This window comes from Labeo rohita, unplaced genomic scaffold (assembly GCF_022985175.1).
Source record: "Labeo rohita strain BAU-BD-2019 unplaced genomic scaffold, IGBB_LRoh.1.0 scaffold_1475, whole genome shotgun sequence".
NCBI lineage: Eukaryota > Metazoa > Chordata > Actinopteri > Cypriniformes > Cyprinidae > Labeo > Labeo rohita.
The window spans coordinates 1-18916 of record NW_026127643.1 but is presented as its reverse complement, the minus strand read 5'-3'; the positions used below and the strand labels follow the sequence as shown (position 1 = coordinate 18916).

The 18916-nt window shown below is 34.9% G+C and overlaps 1 protein-coding gene across 1 annotated transcript; it reads right to left on the bottom strand.

The window, feature by feature from the left end:
* Nucleotides 1-2003: 2003 nt before the first annotated feature.
* Nucleotides 2004-14189, bottom strand: LOC127158356 (CD209 antigen). Its single transcript, XM_051101508.1, has 6 exons — nucleotides 14044-14189; nucleotides 5088-5262; nucleotides 4309-4695; nucleotides 2676-2779; nucleotides 2502-2605; nucleotides 2004-2423 (listed from the first exon to the last, which is right to left on the bottom strand). The coding sequence occupies exons 1-6, from the start codon at nucleotides 14065-14067 to the stop codon at nucleotides 2264-2266; spliced, it is 954 nt and encodes a 317-aa protein (XP_050957465.1). The 5' UTR covers nucleotides 14068-14189; the 3' UTR covers nucleotides 2004-2263.
* Between the last annotated feature and the right edge of the window lie 4727 nt (nucleotides 14190-18916).

Here is an 18916-nt window from a genome sequence, read left to right as displayed (position 1 = left end):
ATAATTTAGAGAATTATAGGCTGGTGGATGAATTATTATTAACAACAATGGGGTCCAACAATAAGAAAAAGGCAAAAGTTACTTAAATGTAAAGTGTTTCATCTATGTAACATTAACTTGAAAGATGACATTTCTTTTTGATCGCGTCACTCTAATAACCTACAGGTAGACCACGTTATCAGCAGCTAGCTGTTGGGCTCATGAATAATCACATTGTTTTGCTACATCCTACTGGGCTGGAGGAAATCTCTCCATAGTCATGTGTCACGCAGATGCACAAGAATGTTATAAAATATAAACAAAGATTTACTATGGAACTATTGATTATTGGACATTTTATTCATAGAGAAAGCAATTCAACTCAAAAACAGTTTCATGGACTTATCAGAATAATATTGAGCGTAATATTCTTTCAAAAGAACACCCTGTGGTGCATCTTTGGAAACAATCACTTTGAATCTTGAATAAACTGCTTTCAAAATATGGCTTTCCAAAAAAAAAAAGGGAAAGTGGTCTCTTGGAGTTAAACTGTGCCACTGATTATGCTAAAGTAAAACTAAACATTTCCAGCTCATGCTATATCAAACAAAGATAAATTCAGTAAAAAAGGAAAATCTATATGTGAGCCTTATAATTGACTAGAGTCTTATGCAGAGAAAAACAATTTAATAAAAACTTCAATGGGCAATTTTCATAAAGCCTATTTAACATTTTCAGAAAAAAAAAATATAAAAAAATAAATATATATATATATATATATATATATATATATATCAAACTCAAAACAATGACAATAATAAAAATGTTTGGTCTGAAACATTCAAACAGATCAGCTGCAGTGCATGCTGGGAATCATGAATGCGTTTTACTATATTAATACCAAGCATGCATTTCTGCAAAATACTTTATGTTACTGATTCATGATGTCTGATTGATTCTTCAATTTGAAGTTTTTTTGTTTAGCTTTCATTGCCTCAAAAAATGTGTTTTTGCACAGTGTTGTCAAAGACAATGAAAAAAAAAAAGCTTGTTCTGGCTCAGTTCAGGGCTGGTTATAAGTTACTGTTTGGCTGAGATTTGAGACAACAACTGTTTAGATTCTTTCTTCAGGTGATCACTTTCTAATTCAAGTTTCTTCTGATATAAAGAGTTAGTAGTTGATCTGTAATTGTTTTCTCAGCAGTGATATTTTTGACTTTGGTCTCCAGCTTCAGTTTCAGTTGTGTTTTCAATATCTCTCCATTCAACATTTTCATAAATGAACTCTAATTCAGTTCTTCACTGTCTTAGAGTACGTCTTCACAGATAAACTGTGATCTTTAGAATAGTCACTAGTCGTTTTCAAGTGTGCTAAGTCTACACAGGAAGTGGTTTCATTTCAAACTGACCTTTGACAAGAATAAAAACTTTCAGTCACACTTAAAATCTCTGCAGAGCTGTACTACTATATTTATGCACACAACCACATGTTATCAGCTTCAAAAGCCAACAAGAAAAATCTGTGAACACTCAAATGGACTCAAAGAGCCTTAAACAGACCAAACTGGACCTTTATATTGATGATATAGGAAACCCAGCAGCAGCAAGTGGGTTGTGGCTAAAAGGGATACAGCTCCGTCCTGAAACTAACAATGAAATGAACTGTTTTAGCTTTTAGACTGTTTTTTTTTTTTTTACATCTACACCTACCCCAACCCTAAACTTAGCCCTTACTATAATAATAATAATAAATAAATAAAAAAAATTACTGTAGTACATTGTGACAAAAATAACGTTAGATTGACGTGCACATGCCCAGTAGCTAGAGCTGTGTCTGATCTGACGTTTGTCTTCCTCTCTGATCACTTCAGTCTGATAAACCTGCTCTCTGCTGCATCCTGCTGGACTGGAGGAAATCTCTCCATAGCAGGTCAACACAGCAGATACACAATGAGGAAGTACAACATGAAGAAGCCAAAAAAAAAAAGCCACGTTTACTTTGGTAATGACGGTAATAGAAGATTTTATTCAAACAAACAATTCAACTCAAAAGCAGAGGTACAGTGTCTCAGGTCAGCCTAATTCACCCCATGAGAAACAGTAAATTATTGCAGCATTTAGAAAATTATGCTTTTTTTTTTTTTTTTTTTTTTTTTTTTTTCCTTCTAACAAATGTCAGCATATCAGCTTATCGTTATTTAAAAGGAAGGGATTCAGTCAATTATGTTCACATTAAGAATGATTATGTTAGACAACAGAAGCAAAACCATAATAAGATTTCTTATTACTTAAGGGATTTCTCACAAATCCCTTTTCTCTTCTCTGAGCATGACTGATCATTCCAGCTGTTCAGGGGTGACCATCCCGGCTGCTCTCTTTTATAATTCAGTTCAATACAGTCCTCATTTCCGCCGTAGCTGTTCGGCTCACCTTTGAGCCAAAACCTGAACGATATGTATCAGATGTTCAGTTTTTCAGGACCACAAATATATGAATCAACACACAGTGATTTTAGCACTTACCCTTGATTTAGTGGTGAATCATCCACCCATGTCATTTTGCCCTCGTGCACTGTGTCAGACAAACCAATCCACACTTTCTCCATGGTAAGTGAAGAAATGAACCTCTGTGTGTGAATAAAAACAGGAATAAGTGTGATTTCTCTCATTTAGTAATAGACACTCACACAAACTCACCTGCTTCTCTTCACTCTTGATAATGACCAGATCACCACCACGATCTCTGCAGTACTGCCTGCTGTCAGACCAGCTCTTCTCCTCATTGGACAAGAAAAACCAACCTAAACCACACAAGACATGCATTTGATAAAACGGTATACATCTCTCTCTCTCTCTCTCTCTATATATAATATATGAGAGAGAGAGAGAGAGGGAGAGCAAAATATTCACATTCCAACAGGACAATGGCCCTAAGCACAGAGCAAGACTTGAGGCTGTAAAGGTGCGTCAATTAAGTATTGAGTTAAAGGCACACAGCAAAAAGCCCAGTATTAAATTAACTCTCCTGGGAGTTTATTTGGCTCCACACTGAAGCAGAGTTAAAGTTAATGAGATAATTAGTGATTTTTTAAGGGGAAACAGAGAAAAAGCACTTATGTTGCCATGATTATGTTATGCCATAACCTTAGAATTTTCTTTACTGAATACATCAATCCTGCAAACAACATAATATCTATAATCAGACAAATGTTTTTAAAACTTACTTCTATCAAAATCAAATTTAACGACGACACGTAGACATGAAGAATCAGCGTGAGAATCACAACAATGGTGACAATCAAAAAGCATGTTGTAGTCAATCAGAACTCATCCATGACTCCCATCATGCATTGCAACATGAATAAATGATGAGATGAATTGTCTTTCTAATTTATTTTATTCTTACTAATTTCTTTTGTTTTTGCTGTTTTCATGTGACTTTTTAGTAGTTTGTTTTGTGATGTCCAGAGTTGATCTGTTTATCTGAATATGCCGTTTGTCACCATTGATGAGATTCGTACGTTGGTTCTTGATGTCTGTGTGTATCTAAACAAAACAAAACAAAACAAAAAAAAAAAAAAAAAAAAGCTTTTTTTTTTAAATTGCAATAGCTTGTAAAAAATTCTTCCAAAATACAAGGCTGATGTTAATTTTTTAAATTTAATTTGACCTGAGCCACAGAATTGGTTTAAAGTCCAATCTGTGAGTTATATTTTCAATAAAAGAAATATAACTCACAGATTATACTCCAAATGATTTTAAGTTAAACAATGATTATGTTAAAACATATTCATATCTGATGACTTGTCTTCTTGGCTTCTTCAGTCAAACAAAATTTAATATTAGAAATGTAAATGTTAAGAGCCCAATTGATGATTAATGAGTGACACTGATCACTGTAATGGTGACATAAAATCTGATTTTCTTTGGTAATTCTGCTTGTTAACATCAGGTGTCTTCAATAATGATCAATCATCACTTAATTAATCACATCTCATTAACTTTAACTCTGCTTCAGTGTTAATTTGACACTCTTCAGTATTATTTTTAACACTCTTGAGTGTGAAGCCAAATAACCTCCCAGGAGAGTTCATTTAACACTGGGCTTTTTGCTGTGTATGATTGCTTATGCAATGTGTTTTATTTTTAATTAATTTGCAAAGTTGTCCCAATTCTGTTGTGTGCTTTGTCATTGTGGTGTATGGAGTGATGTGAAAAAGTGTAATTTAAGGCAGTTTACCATAAGGCTGAAACATAAAACAAAAAACAAAAACAAAAAAACATGAAGGGGATTGAATATTTTCGCAAGGCACTATATATATGCACCGACCTCGTTTAGTTGATTCTTTCTTTAGTTCCTCATCCAGATAAGTGACTTTGCTTTCTAACTCCAGCTTCTTCTTATTCAAAGAGTCAAAACTCCTCTGTAAAATGTCTTTCGCATCATTCAGATCTTTGGCTTTGGTCTCCAGCTCCAGTTTCTTCTGACTCAAAGAGCTGAAGTTGTTCTGCAGTTGGTGTTTTTCATTCATTAGATCAGTGTAATTGTTCTGTAAGCTGTTGATGGTTTGATTGAACTCTTCAACTGTGTTCTTGTAACTCTTTCTCATGTCTCTCTCTGCTGTGATGGTGATGTGCTGCAGTATGATGAAGACCAGCAGAAGAACACAAATGAGCCCGAGACTCACTGTGATCAACGCCAAACATCTACTTCCTCCTGACAAACATGACCAAAAACATGGAAAATCAGTTAATACAGTTTGTATTATTAGAAGTTGTGTTTTAATTCAAGCTTTTTAGGTAATCTGCCTTTGTCTTAACATATTAGACATGCCTTTTTAGAGAGTACATTCTTTTATAATCACAGTGTGATACAGAAAATCTGATATATCACCATAATTATGTTATACAATAAAAAAGCAAAACAATTCACAATAAAAATTCTAAACAAAATTATTTTGTGTTAAATCACTTAATACAAAATTAGAAAATTAAACTTGTTATTGAGAAAACAGTGATTGTAATTGTACATATAATGTAATAGTTCTCAATTCCTCAAACAACACCGACACTGACACAGTTTCTGCTTTAAATTAACTTTCTGCTTACTGCACTGTTGATCTTTTCCTTTATCCTGCCTGTAACTGGTTGTTCGAAATCCAGTGGTGTCTCCATCACTATCATGGATGACCTCTAAATCCATGATTTGCTCCTGTATCTTGTCATACATCTTCACTGAAGAGCTGTAATCTTTAGAATGATGACTGCTCTTCTTATGATAGTGCTAAAATTACACAGGAAGTGCATTTGACTCTGGCCTTGAAAGGATACAGACTTCCAGTGTATTTCGGTAATATTTCAGTCCCCCTTTCAGTTTCTAAAGTGGTGGTTCACCAAAATTAATTGTTTGAAGCTTTTCACAATACTTTGGCATGCCTGTTATAATGAATAAAAATAATGATTTAATTGTAATAGTTTATTATTATTATTATCATTATTATTATTTAAGCATAAAATAATATCTAATATCTATCTTAAACCAAGCATTTTGTCATGTCCCTGAAACACTTCACTGAGTTAGTATTTAGAAAATTATTAACAAAATGTGCATAGTGTCTGTGATTTTTGGCAATAATGTAAGCTTTTATTTGTATTCCTTTCATGTGAAGAATACTCTTCTAAAAAAAACTGTAAAGTTATGTCTCTCAGTCTGAATTCAGCCCCATCACACTAACCATTCTATGTTGGGCAAGTTACTCTGAAAATGTAGTTAAATTACTGATTACTGATTACTCCTTTGAAAAGTAATCAAATTACTGTTCTGATCACTTTATTTCAAAAGTTATTAATTACATTACTCATTACATTACTTTTTTTCTGTACATCCACAAAATTTACGTGAAATAGTGAACTTGTGTGTTGCCTACCATCCCAGCATAAACACTATTTATTTGTTATAAAGGATCAACATTCACAAACATCATTTTACCCCATTTCTAAATGATTCGTAAACGACTCCTGCGAAGCAGTTCGAAGAATCAGTCTCTCTAAACCCCTCCTTTCCGTGAGTCCTCACTGCTGTGATTGGTCAGATGGCACAGTCCTTTATGATTGGTTTACCGCGTACAGCGTGTCGGAGAACGAAACGCCCATTGCCATAACTGACTGACAGCCCTGGATACTTGTCAATACATAGAAAAGATGGCATCGATTTTACCATACCAATTCGAGCCAGAGTCTGACGATGAAATGGCTGAAGTGGCTGATCGACAAGTTAGCACGGTCTACCGTGGAAAGTGCTCGCAATTTGTTTATGTAAGCGAACCGGGCACACCTCTATAATGCATTAAGGCGGCTTTCACACCGAACGCGGAAAACGCGTTCGGCAAAAGTTCATTTGAACAACTTCAGAGCTCAGCGGCAAAAGTTCATTTGAACAACTAATTCTTGTCTTGTGCGGCAGAAACAAGCCGTCCTTGCGCAGCGGAAGTAATTAAAACGAATGGGTTTCATAGCACAGCGCTTTCCGCATTCGGTGTGAAAGCCACTTCCTGCGCCATCCTTTATCATTACTCCAACTAATGAGACAGACAGACAGTCAAGCTGCATCAATCACAAATTGTCAGACTACAGTGGGTGCACAGCTGAACAACAGAACTACACAAGCGTGAGTTAGCCGGTTAGTTGTTAAAGACGTATTTGAACGATCACTAGAAAATACAATCTTTGTAGATTCATCTTTTGGAAGTGAATATAAAACAATTTTACTCACAGTGTAGGATACAATGGCTTCTGTATAATGTACATGTAAATTTCCATGTGAGGTAAACCACATGGAAATTTTACTGTTTGTGGGCGGTAGAGATGCGCGGATCAGCTAAAATGTCACCCGAATCCGCGGCTTTAAACAAATCATCCACCCGCCACCCGCCACCCGCCACCCGCCCGCACCTGTAATTTTCTCTGATATAGATATCCGCACCCGACCCGCACCCGCTTGTCACTTTAATTATTCTAATTCTTCATTTTTAACAGCAGATTCAATGACTTTAGAGCTAATCTGCGCATCTCTGATAGTAAAATAATACGTGTATCGTATGCTGCTTTAAATGAACATTTATTCATAAAACAAATTTTGTCTTTGGTCAGATTAGCCAACATTTTCTCAATAAAATAAACAGTCTTTACTCCATTCAGACTTTAATGGGAATAGCGCCGTTTCTGTCACTGCAACACGCAACACATAAACACACAATGACTGGATAACGGCAAATTCATTAGCCCTATCTATTCAAATAATACGGAATATTATGCTTTCCAAACAGATAAAAAAAAAAAAGAGAGAGAACAATTAAGAACTTGTATTTCCCAAAAAAACTCATAGGCACTTATACAGATAGAAAAAGGACGATAGGTAACAAAAACGGTGCCAATTCAGCCTAAATGCTAGCTATGTTATGCTTACTTGGCTTTTTCCTTTGCACTGTGCAAAAACAGAATAGCATCTACTGTGCCAGGATTCGGACGATTCCGCCTCGCCTCTAAAACACGGCCTGCTGCACTAAATGAGCGTTCGCTCGCACCGCTTGTTGCAGGAGTGCACAAGATTCTCCTTGCAAGGCGCTGCAGTCGTGGGAATAGGCGATCTTGTTTCTCCCAGAACGAAAGCAAATTTTCCTCTGAGGACTCATCTAACTGAAAATTTGAAGAACAGTACTCTTCCACTTCATCCATGGTTATGGGTGTCTCATCTTCCCATTCTCCAAAGTCCACCCTCTGCTTTTTCCCTCGTCCGCTGTCATCTACAATGGGCATATTAAACTCGTTAGCGCACACCCAGTTTAAGTGCTAAGGTAATGCGGGATAAAAAAATCTGCGTTCTGACTGACACTGGGTTCTTCCCTTATAAGCTCCCGCACTTGTCTCTTCACCTCCTGTCTGTCGTCTGGAGTCAACATTTTCAGCGATTTAAATCTGGGACAGAGAAAGGTGCCGACCTTGTGTGTGGAAGTTAGGAGCATCTTCTCATCAAGCAGGCTGGTTGCACGAGCACGGAGAAGGACTATGTATGATGGATCTCCAAACTTGGGCTCAGAGTGTCTCTTAAGTTTGAAAAACCAGAGTAACACCATGTGAATTGTTGGGTATTTTTCTCCTTCAAGCTCGTTAATGGCTAATTTGAAGAGAGTGAGGAATTCAATCAAGTGCATGAGCCGGTCTTGAAAGATGCCCTCCATCCGATGCAACTGGCCTTTGTCTTCCAGGAGCTGTCTGATGTCACTGTACTGTTTTAATATAGATTCCAGCATGTCGACTTTACTGTTCCATCGAACTTCACATTCTTGAAGGACAGTGTGCGCTAAACTTGCAACAGAACCTGTTCTCTTCAGAAATGTCACGAGGCTTTTGCACTTATCTATCATTTCCAGCACGTCTTTGATGCCTTCTGGTGCATTCTTCTCACTGAACGCGTGTCTCAACACCGTGTTCAGTGTGTGCGCGGAGCACGGAACCCAGTGGTAGGTCCGAAGTGCAGCCTTAATATTCGGGCCCTGGTCACTGTTATTAACTGTTTTTGGTTAACTATTATTTTTGTTGCAATCATCATCCAGTGGCCTGATTTGCTGATATTGTTCACTGGTTTTCCTGTTAGTTTCATGACATTTACAGTAGTTGTGTGAACTGTAACTATTACTACTTTAAGATCTCCAGTATTACTTAGACACACACAGACATCAAGAATCAGCATATGAATCTCAACAATGGTGACATTCAACAGCTGCATGCTGGGAGTCATGGGTGAGTTTTATAATCTGCTGTTACCCAGCATGCAGCTGTTGAATGTCACCATTGTTGAGATTCAAATGCTGATTCTTGATGTCTGTGTGTGTCAAACTGATGCTGTAGATTTCAAGGTTTAGTGTATAAGATAAACATCCATAATAGTTCATACATCTGTTGTAAACATTATGAAAATAATAGACTAACCACTGCATGAGATCAGTGCATCATGACACTGGGTGATAATGATTTAACAAACAATAAAAATTAACCAAAAACACCTAATCAGACTTCTTTTTGGCTTTTTAATTTTGCTATAATAAATGTGCTTCATACACATAACTTCAGCAGCCAAAAAAAATTAACATGAAAAAGTCAAGAGTCCAACTAAAGTAAACCCTGTTCGCCATGATGGTGAGGTCAATTGAAACAAACAAAAATAAAAAAATAAAACATCTAAACCTCTGTTCAGACGTTCTGAAATAAAATTTGTGGATATATGACAGAAATCAAGTCAAACTGTAATGTTGTTTGTGGAGTTGTTTAATCAGAGATTTAATGTCTTCATTTATTTAAGTTCATTTTATCTTTGGCTGTGGCTGATTCTTGTGTTTCTCTTTCCTTCTGTGATTCTGCTTGTAAACAGCAGGTGTTCATCATTATTGGTCAATCATGACATAATGATCTCCTTAACTCCAACACTGTGTCAATGCTACTTGAACACTCTGTACACTGAAAAAAATGATTCTGACCCCTTGTAAATGTTACATGTTTTTATCTGGTTAATTTCACTGATTTTAATGTGTTATTTAATTCTACTTATTTTTTATTATTAATTTTCAAATTCACTGCCCTTGTTTAAAACAAGTTAATTTCATTCAATTAAAAGTAATTAGAAAAAAATAAGTTTCATTTAATTTCCATATACACTCAAAAAAATATTTCAGCCCTAAACTTAATTCAATTACATACATCAGTTCCATGCATTTAGATTACATAGTTTTAATTTAAACAAATCAATTAAACTTAATGTAATTCAAATACATCAGTCTTACGTAAATGAAACAGGTAAAGTTTATGTAACATTTCCCAGTGTTAAACAAACCCTGCTCAGTGTTCATGTGTTTCCACACTACAGAGTGTTCAAGTAGCATTGACACAGTGTTGGAGTTAAGAAGATCATTATGTCATGATTGACCAATAATGATGAACACCTGCTGTTTACAAGCAGAATCACAGAAGGAAAGAGAAACACAAGAATCAGACACAGCCAAAGATAAAATGAACTTTAATATAATAAATTTAATATACATTAAATCTCTGATTAAACAACTCCACAAACATTACAGTTTGGCTTGATTTCTGTCATATATCTACAAATATTATTTCAGAACATCTAAACAGAGGTTTAGATGTTTTATATATATATATATATATATATATATATATATATATATATTTTTATGTTTCAATTGACCTCACCATCATGGCGATCAGGGTTTACTTTAGTTGGACTCTTGACTTTTGATTTTTTATTTTTTTTTGGCTGCTATAATTATGTGTATGAAGCACATCTATTACAGCAAAATAACAAAGCCAAAAAGAAGTCTGATTAGGTGTTTTTGGTTAATTTTTATTTGTGGGGAAATCACTAACATCCAGTGGCCTGATGCACTGATCTCATGCAGTGGTTAGTCTATTATTTTCATAATGTTTACAACAAGTGTATGAACTATTATGGATGTTTATCTTATACACTAAACCTTGAAATCTACGGTGCCCCTTTGACACACACAGACATCAAGAATCAGCATTTGAATCTCAACAATGGTGCCATTCAACAGCTGCATGCTGGGTAACAGCAGATTATAAAACTCACCCATGACTCCCAGCATGCAGCTGTTGAATGTCACCATTGTTGAGATTCATATGCTGAATCTTGATGTCTGTGTGTGTCTGAGTAATGCTGGAGATCTTAAAGTAGTAATAGTAAGAGTTCATACAACTATTGTAAATATCATGAAACTAAGAGGTAAACCATAGAACGATATCAGCAAATCAGACCACTGGATCATGATTACACCATCAATAATAATTAACCAAGAACATTTAATAAGGCCCTCCCCTTGTTTTTTTTTTTGGCGCTATAACAAATGTGCTCTGTAAACACAATTACAGCAACCAAAGAACAAAAAAATTATATTAAGAAAGTGAAGGCTCAAGAGCCCAACTAAAGTAAACCCTGTTCGCCATGATGGTGAGGTCAAATGAAACTTTTTTTTTTTTTAATAAAACATCTAAACCTCTGTTTAGATGTTCTCAAATAATATTTGTGGATATATGACAGAAATCAAGTCAAACTGTAATGTTGTTTGTGGAAAAGAGATTAATAAACTCAATGTATAAAATATAAGTACAACCAATTTATAAAATATAAGTAAACTCAACTTATAAAATATAAATTCTCTCAACTTAAAAAATATATCTGGATTTAGATAAATTTATTTCGTGCAACCCCTTGACGTAATAAAATTAAGTAAATTCAACATAACATTTTTTTCAGTGTAGTGTGGAAACACATGAACACTGAGCAGGGTTTGTTTAACACTGGGAAATATTACATCAACTTTACCTGTTTCATTTACGTAAAACTGATGCATTTGAATCACATTAAGTTTAATTGATTTGTTTAAGTTAAAACTATGTAATCTAAATGCATGGAAACTTTGTACGTAATTAAGGGCTGAAATATTTTTTTGAGTGTGGCTTTGTCCTGGGCTGAACCATGCTTCCTAAAAACACAATATAAGTTTGTATTAGGGTTGTTCCGATAGTTGATAATATCGTGTATCGACTATATGCAGGCAGATCGCCGATAGGCTGATGTCAATGACGATACTTTTTAAATAAATTTACAATTCCATATACCCCGCCACAGTTTTATATCCACATTGACATATACACCGAAATTAAACATTCAACTGCGACACATTAATATAACAATTTTATCAGTGCCAACTTTATATTATTTTGATATTCGTTTTAATTGCAGTGTCATACTGTCCAAGAAAAAAGAAAATACTGTATTACAGAAACAACAAGGATGGCTACTGTTTCTTGAATCACTTCGGATGTTATTCGTGAATGTTTAATGATTTAAAAATATTTTCAACATTTTCAATGAGAAAAGAAGCTTTATGTTTGCGTTCAAGTCGCAAGTGAAAGTGATGCGGACATGTCGATCTAAAACTATGGCGAAGCAAATAAATTAATAATAATATTAAAAAAAAACAGTAGTAGTAATAATTAATGATAATTAAATTGCATATAGCCCAATAAATTTACTTCTTGTTAAAAACCCACAAACATACCTTTTCTGTCGTCGCTGAAGGACGGTTGTTCCTGAGGTGATTCAAAATGGCCGCGAAGGTAGCGCTTGGCTCGTCGAGTAGGGGGAGTGGCTTACTCTCTTAACTGTCACTTGATTGGATAAAATCAGTAACCCAATGTTGGGTTACACAAAAACAACCCAACACTGAGCAAAACAACCCAACTAAATGACCCAACAGGCTTAACCCAGCAGTTGGGTTAAAAAAACAACCCAACATTTTTTAGAGTGTAATTAATTTATGTAATTGCATTTATATTTACACTGTTGGCCCATCCCTTACACCTTAACCCACCTTTAAACCTGCCCATACCACTAAACCTGTCCCTAACCTTACCCGTATCCCACCTCAGTACCAGCAAAAGTGTTTTGCAATACAATATGAGCACAATAAGTACATTGTACTTTTTTACACTAGTACACACTAGTTAAGGCCACCTAATATAAAGTGGGACAAATGTTTGTTTTATAACAGGTTCTGTGTAAAATCTTTTTTAAACCAATCCCATTTAACAATCCCATTTAAATCCCAGAAACTGCTTACTTCACTAAACTGTTTTCAAGTCCTTTAAAGCTTGAATGTTTTTTTTCTGAGGAGGCACTGACTTTCCCTTGAGTTCTCAGAAAAAAAATAAAAATAAATAAAAATGCCCATGTACCAGTACTGAAAAGATGAGTCAATCATAAGCTATAGCAGAAGTAAATAGGCAGAAAAGTGAAATAAAGAACATTTTTCTTTCAGTAAAACAAAATCAGAGTTGGCTAGTAACTGATTACATGTAATCTAGTTTACATAATCAGATACCAAAAAAAAATAATTACTTGTAATTAGATTAAATTGCACTTTAAAATACTCGTAATCAGACAGTTTTTTTTTTTTTTTTTTTTTTTTTTTTTTAATGGATGCATGATTACATATTATTTACACAATAGCAGTAAATTATATTTTATTTGGCTCCGCACTCAAGTAACACTGAAGAGTGTCAAATCAACACTGAAGCAGAGTTAAAGTTAATGAGATAATTACTGATTAATTAAGTGATGATTGATCATTATTGAAGACACCTGATGTTAACAAGCAGAATCACCAAAAGAGAAAATCACATTTTTAAGCAACCATTACAATACATTACAACAGAGTTGTGTGTGATTTGTTATAATACACAACGCTGTAAAAACAGGTAAAAATAAAATATGATTTAACGTGAACAGATCTAAATTGTTACTGCTATACAGTAACAATGTTGCTGTACAGTAAAATAGTCAAACAAGAACATGTTAAAAAAGCAAGTAGTATATAATTCCATGTTAATACATTTTAATATAAATGCAGAAACACTGACATATGTGACCCTGGACCACAAAACCAGTCATAAGCGTCAATTTTTCGAAATTGAGATTTATACATCATCTGAAAACTGAATAAATAAGCTTTCCATTGATGTATGGTTTGTTAGGATAGAACAATATTTGGCCGAGATACAACTATTTGAATATATGGAATCTGAGGGTGCAAAAAAATCTAAATATTGAGAAAATCACCTTTAAAGTTATCCAAATGAAGTTCTTAGCAATGCACATTACTAATCAAAAATTCAGTTTTTTATATATTTACAGTAGGAATTTTACAAAATATCTTCATGGAACATGATCTTTACTTAATTTCCTAATGATTTTTGGCATAAAAGAAAAATCAACAATTTTGACCCATACAATGTATTTTTGGCTATTGCTACAAATATACCCCAGCGACTTAAGTTTTGTGGTCTAGGGTCACATATTGTTGTTAAAATAAATATCTTAAACTGTATGTGACTCATATAATTTCCTCAAACACTATTGATACTGTTAACAAAACCATCTGCTATACCATTTCTGCTTTAAATTTATTCTTACTGCACTTTTGATCTTTATCTCCATCCTGGCCGTGACTCTGAGTTTGAGGTCCAGTTATGAATATCTTTGTGTTTAACATTTCCATAAATGCTCTCTAAATCCATCAATCACTGTATCGGTCAGTATGTCTTGACAGGCGAGCTGTGGTCCTCAGAATGAGTATTGTTTTTAAAATCATGCTAACTTTAAAGAGGAAGTGGTTTCATTTCATACTGGCCTTCAACAAGAATAATGACTTTAAGTACAGCTTAAAAACTCTCTGCAGAGCTGTGCTACTATGTTTGTGTATTGTACATTCAGCCACGTCACTTTAGAATAATGTTCCATCATTAATGAATAACCACAGAAGAACAAATGGCTAATGCACTATTAACATCCTAGTAACTACTATTAACTAACAAGAAACTCCGATTAATGTAAAAGTAAGTAATAGTGCTCTATTAGCTAATCAGTAACTACTATTTTTCATATCTCCCGGAGAACTACTAAGAACTACTATATACAGGTAATATATACATGGTGCAAAATGTATAATTTATTCTAAAGTAAAGATCAATGAAATGGAGGGGTTCATTGGGGTATTAATTTGGGGGGGTGAAACACAGTAGGCAGTCTGTCAGAACTAAGTGAGATGGTGTGTAAATTGAAGAGGAGCACTCAACGGAGTTGATGTCTGATTTACTGAAAACTTTGGGTATACGTGTGTGTGGTTTCTAAAACGAATTATCAAGAAAAATAAACGTAATATCATTAATAAACAAGTGCATGGTTCCACAACAAACATATTAAAACACTGAACAGCACACAATATAAATATAACACTACTATATAACGTGAGAGCTTATGCTCTAAATGTCCACAAGAGGGCGCTATCCCCATGTGAATGCAGCATGATGGCAGCTTAACATGCCTGGATGAGTAGTACTTCAAAAAATGTCTCCAGAAGTGCTCCACGAGCAGTTGGCTGTGGCGCCAGCGTTGCCGACTCAGCATCTCTGACTCCTGGTAGATGACTTGAGGTAAGGACGCATCACGACGGCCAATCAGGAAGTAGTAGGGGGCGATCGGGTCAAGATCAGCAGTGTCAGAGGAGGTGTATTCCAGGGGCCTTGAATTGAGGATGCCTTCCACCTTAATCAGGATAGTCCTCGACACTTCCTCAGTAACAGTCTGGGCTCCAGTGGTCACTCTGAGGCCGGCCTATAGGGTGGATCTCCCTCTCCTAGCAAGCACCGAAGTGAGGGGTGCTTGGTGGGTCGTAGGTGAACTTGATTTGCTGATTGGTGAGGTGATTCTTTAGCTTATCATGGAGGGTGGCAAAGGCATCATTCAGTTCACATTCTCCTCCTTTAAAGTTAGTGCCTTGGTCACACAGTAACTCGTACGGTTTGCCTCATCTAGCAATGAACGGCTGTAGAGCCATCAGGAAAGAGTCAGAGTCAATACTGGTGATAATCCTTTATTAGCGCTGTGATTGGATGTCGGGGGTCGAGAACAGCTGGATGGACAGTAAGTGTATATGAAGAGTTCAGATGCAAAAACATCTTTCTTTAAAAAAAATGCATTTTTATCAGGCTCAGATGTATAGGTTTCTATGTAAGTACCGGTACTTCTGATTGTACTAAGGGTGGTTTTTTTAGTGAGTTTGAAGAAAAAGTATCTGATGGACGTATAATATGTGTCAGGAACATTCACTCACTATCATTATATCATTTTTGACTGAGATGGCTTTTAGCTGGTTTTGCATCTGAACTCTTCATATGTAGGGGTCAGTGTTCTGCCATTATAATCAGTGTTCTTCAACTAATCAGTGTTATTCACTTCACCTGCCAGTGGTCATAATGTTATGCCTGATCTGGAAGCTGTTGTCATCAGAACAAATTCTTTGTATGTGCAAACATACTTTGTCAATAAAGAACTTGCCCCTTTTAACTGAACATTTTATTAAAACAAAGAGCAGTTCAACTCATACACAATTTTACAGACACTCAATATCACAATAACAGGGTGAATCATGGCAATCTGGACACTTTAGACCAGGGTTCCTTGAATCTGGTCCTAGAGGGTCACTGCCCTGCACCCTGATCAAACTCACTTACTTGTGATTTTCTATGGATCCTGAAGACCTTGATGAGCTTGCTCAGGTGTAGTTGATTAGAATTGGGGATAAACTCTACAGGGCAGTGGTCCTCTAGCGAAAATCCGAGGACGCCTGCTTTAGACTTCTGTAGTTTATTGTGATTGTCACCTCAACACTTTAGATCAACAAATGAGACTGAAGATAACAGCTAGAATAAGATCATACTGTGTTTATACAGAGCTGCTTGTGATAGAGCAAAACATCAAAACATCAGAGTTTTGGTGACCCAGATTGCCCTGATTCATTCCATGAGAAAGAAAAGTTTACTAGATGTACTAAACGCATTTATTGCATATGAAACTTATTAAACTGCATATTGAAATACTTTTCATGCAAGACAAATATGTATCAACAAAACAAATTAGTAGTTGTTCTTTTTTATAGCTACACATGCACTTGAAATCAGTTTAAGGTATCATTTCAATACATTATTTGGCTCTTCTTCAAACCAAAACCTAAATTACATGTCAAAGGTAAACCTAGTACAGAAGTTACAGAAAAAAAAAAAGAAGTGAAGGTTGAGAAAATTAACCTTTTGGGTAACACTTTCAGTCCATATTTATAATACATTATATGGGTATTCTTAAGACATTATAATGAATGCATAATGCATTATAAAAATGTTATATCATCTTATAAATAATTACAACAACAATTATGATACAATTATAATGCTTACGCATTTGTGGTTATAACTTTCAAGATTATGATTATTATAGCACACAATGAACACCATATTAAATCTTATTTTACATGTATAATGGGCTATATATCTTGACATTGTTTATGTAAGATCTGCACTGTATCTTACTACATCTGGTTAGGTGTGGAGTGTTATTTGAGTGTTCCCTGTGAGGCTAATATTAATATAGATGTGAGCTAGTAAATTTCTGCTGAAAAAAAATGGCAATGTTTATATGTTAGGTTACATTTTATTTTGATGCTCCCCTTAGTTTACTGACTATAGTCGACTATAAGCAACTTTGCAACTACATGTCAACTAACTCTCAGAGTAGTAGTAGGCTTATGTTAAAGGAACACTACTTTTTTTTTTTTTTTTTTTTTTTGAAAATAGGTCCAACTTAGAGTTAAACAGAAGAGTTTTACACTTTTCCAATTCAGCCGAAAAAATTACTTATAATGACTATTTTTCTATTTAAAACTTGTTACACTGTGTACCAAGACTGACGAAAAATAAAAAGTTGTGATTTTCTAGGTCGATATGTCTAGGAACTATACTCTCATTCCGGCGTAATAATCAAGGAACTTTGATGCCGTACCATGGGTACAGCAGGGGCAATGATATTATGCAGCGCCTGAAAGTGACCGGCACTTATTTTGAGTAGATGCAGCAGCCGGCAGAGTTGACGGCTGCATAATATTATTGCAGCACCCATGGTACGGCAGCAAAGTTCCTTGATTATTACGCCAGAATGAGAGTATAGTTCCTAGCCATATCGACCTAGAAAATCATAAGTTTTTATTTTTCATCCAGCTTTGTACACGATGCAACTACAAAAGAGTGAAGTTTTAAATAGGAAAAATGTCGAAACTCTTTGCTCATTTTTGAACGAGATGCTATCGGTCTAATCAGATTCAATGATCTATGCTAAGCTATGCTAAATGTGCTACCGCCAGACCCGGCGATCGGCTGAATGGATTCGAAAACGGTTAAACTCAACTGTTTAACTCTAGGGGAGTTGGAAAATGAGCCTATTTTCAAAAAAGAGTAGTGTTCTTTTAAGGTTAGGGTAGGTAGAATGTTGCTGTACTTACAAAGTTAATTGTAATCAGTTTGTCTTTTGGGGAACCATCAAAATAAAGTGTTAGCACATATTTAGCAGACATACTACTAATACGCCTATGACTGCTATAGTTGACATATTTGCAGAGTTACTAATCAACGCAGGTGACTAATGGGTACCATCAAAATAATCAAACTGATATTACAGTAAAAATAGCTGTGTCATATTACACATTCATCTGATATAATATCTGATCTTATGGCTGTTTGAAAAAAAAATATTATTATTGTTATTATTATAACTATACTTGTAAGTGGTCATTGATTGCTCTAAGTAAAGCAGCATACAAAAGATGGCAAGATATGAGAGTTATAATACAATATAACTATGAGAAATATAATCCATTGTAACTTAAGTGAATGCAACATGTTCATTGTACTATAAATCATCATACTCTTAAACTATAACTACAAATAAGTAAATATTATAATACACTAAAACTGTTCTTATGAATATTCAAAAGATGATATAACATATTATAGGGTTTTTCATAATGCATTATACATTTATTAAGAATACCCTTATATTATAAATGTGGGCTTCACAGAAAGTGTTACCAAGTTTTGTTTTGCTGAAAATCTTTGATTGTGGTGTTGAGGATGTTGGGAGTGTATAGCAGTAAGAAAATAATGACAATTTTACATGCTCCATTCATATGAATATCCACTACTTTGTATTATTATAAGCAAAAATTAAAGAGGAATAATGCAGTCACAATGAGAATGATTATATTAGATAATTAAATAATAGAAGCAAAACCACAACAAGACTAAATTAACCCTATTTCTCACAAACCTCTTTTTTCTTCTCTGAGCATGGGAAATCATTCCAGTTGTTCAGGACAGGATGTGAAGGCATCAGTTCAGTACAGTCCTCATTTCCACCTTGGTCATTCGGCTCACCTTTAATCCAAAACCTGAATGACATG

What these genes read in the sequence shown, in the direction of transcription:
- LOC127158356 (XM_051101508.1), bottom strand. Translation starts at nt 14,067, where the DNA reads ATGGAGATAAAGATCAAAAGTGCA. An exon ending in GAAAGAATCAACTAAACGAG is followed by an intron (nt 2,780 to 4,308) that starts GTCGGTGCATAT and finishes TGTGTGGTTTAG; the next exon opens with GTTGGTTTTTCTTGTCCAAT. An exon ending in GATTCACCACTAAATCAAGG is followed by an intron (nt 2,424 to 2,501) that starts GTAAGTGCTAAA and finishes CATATCGTTCAG; the next exon opens with GTTTTGGCTCAAAGGTGAGC.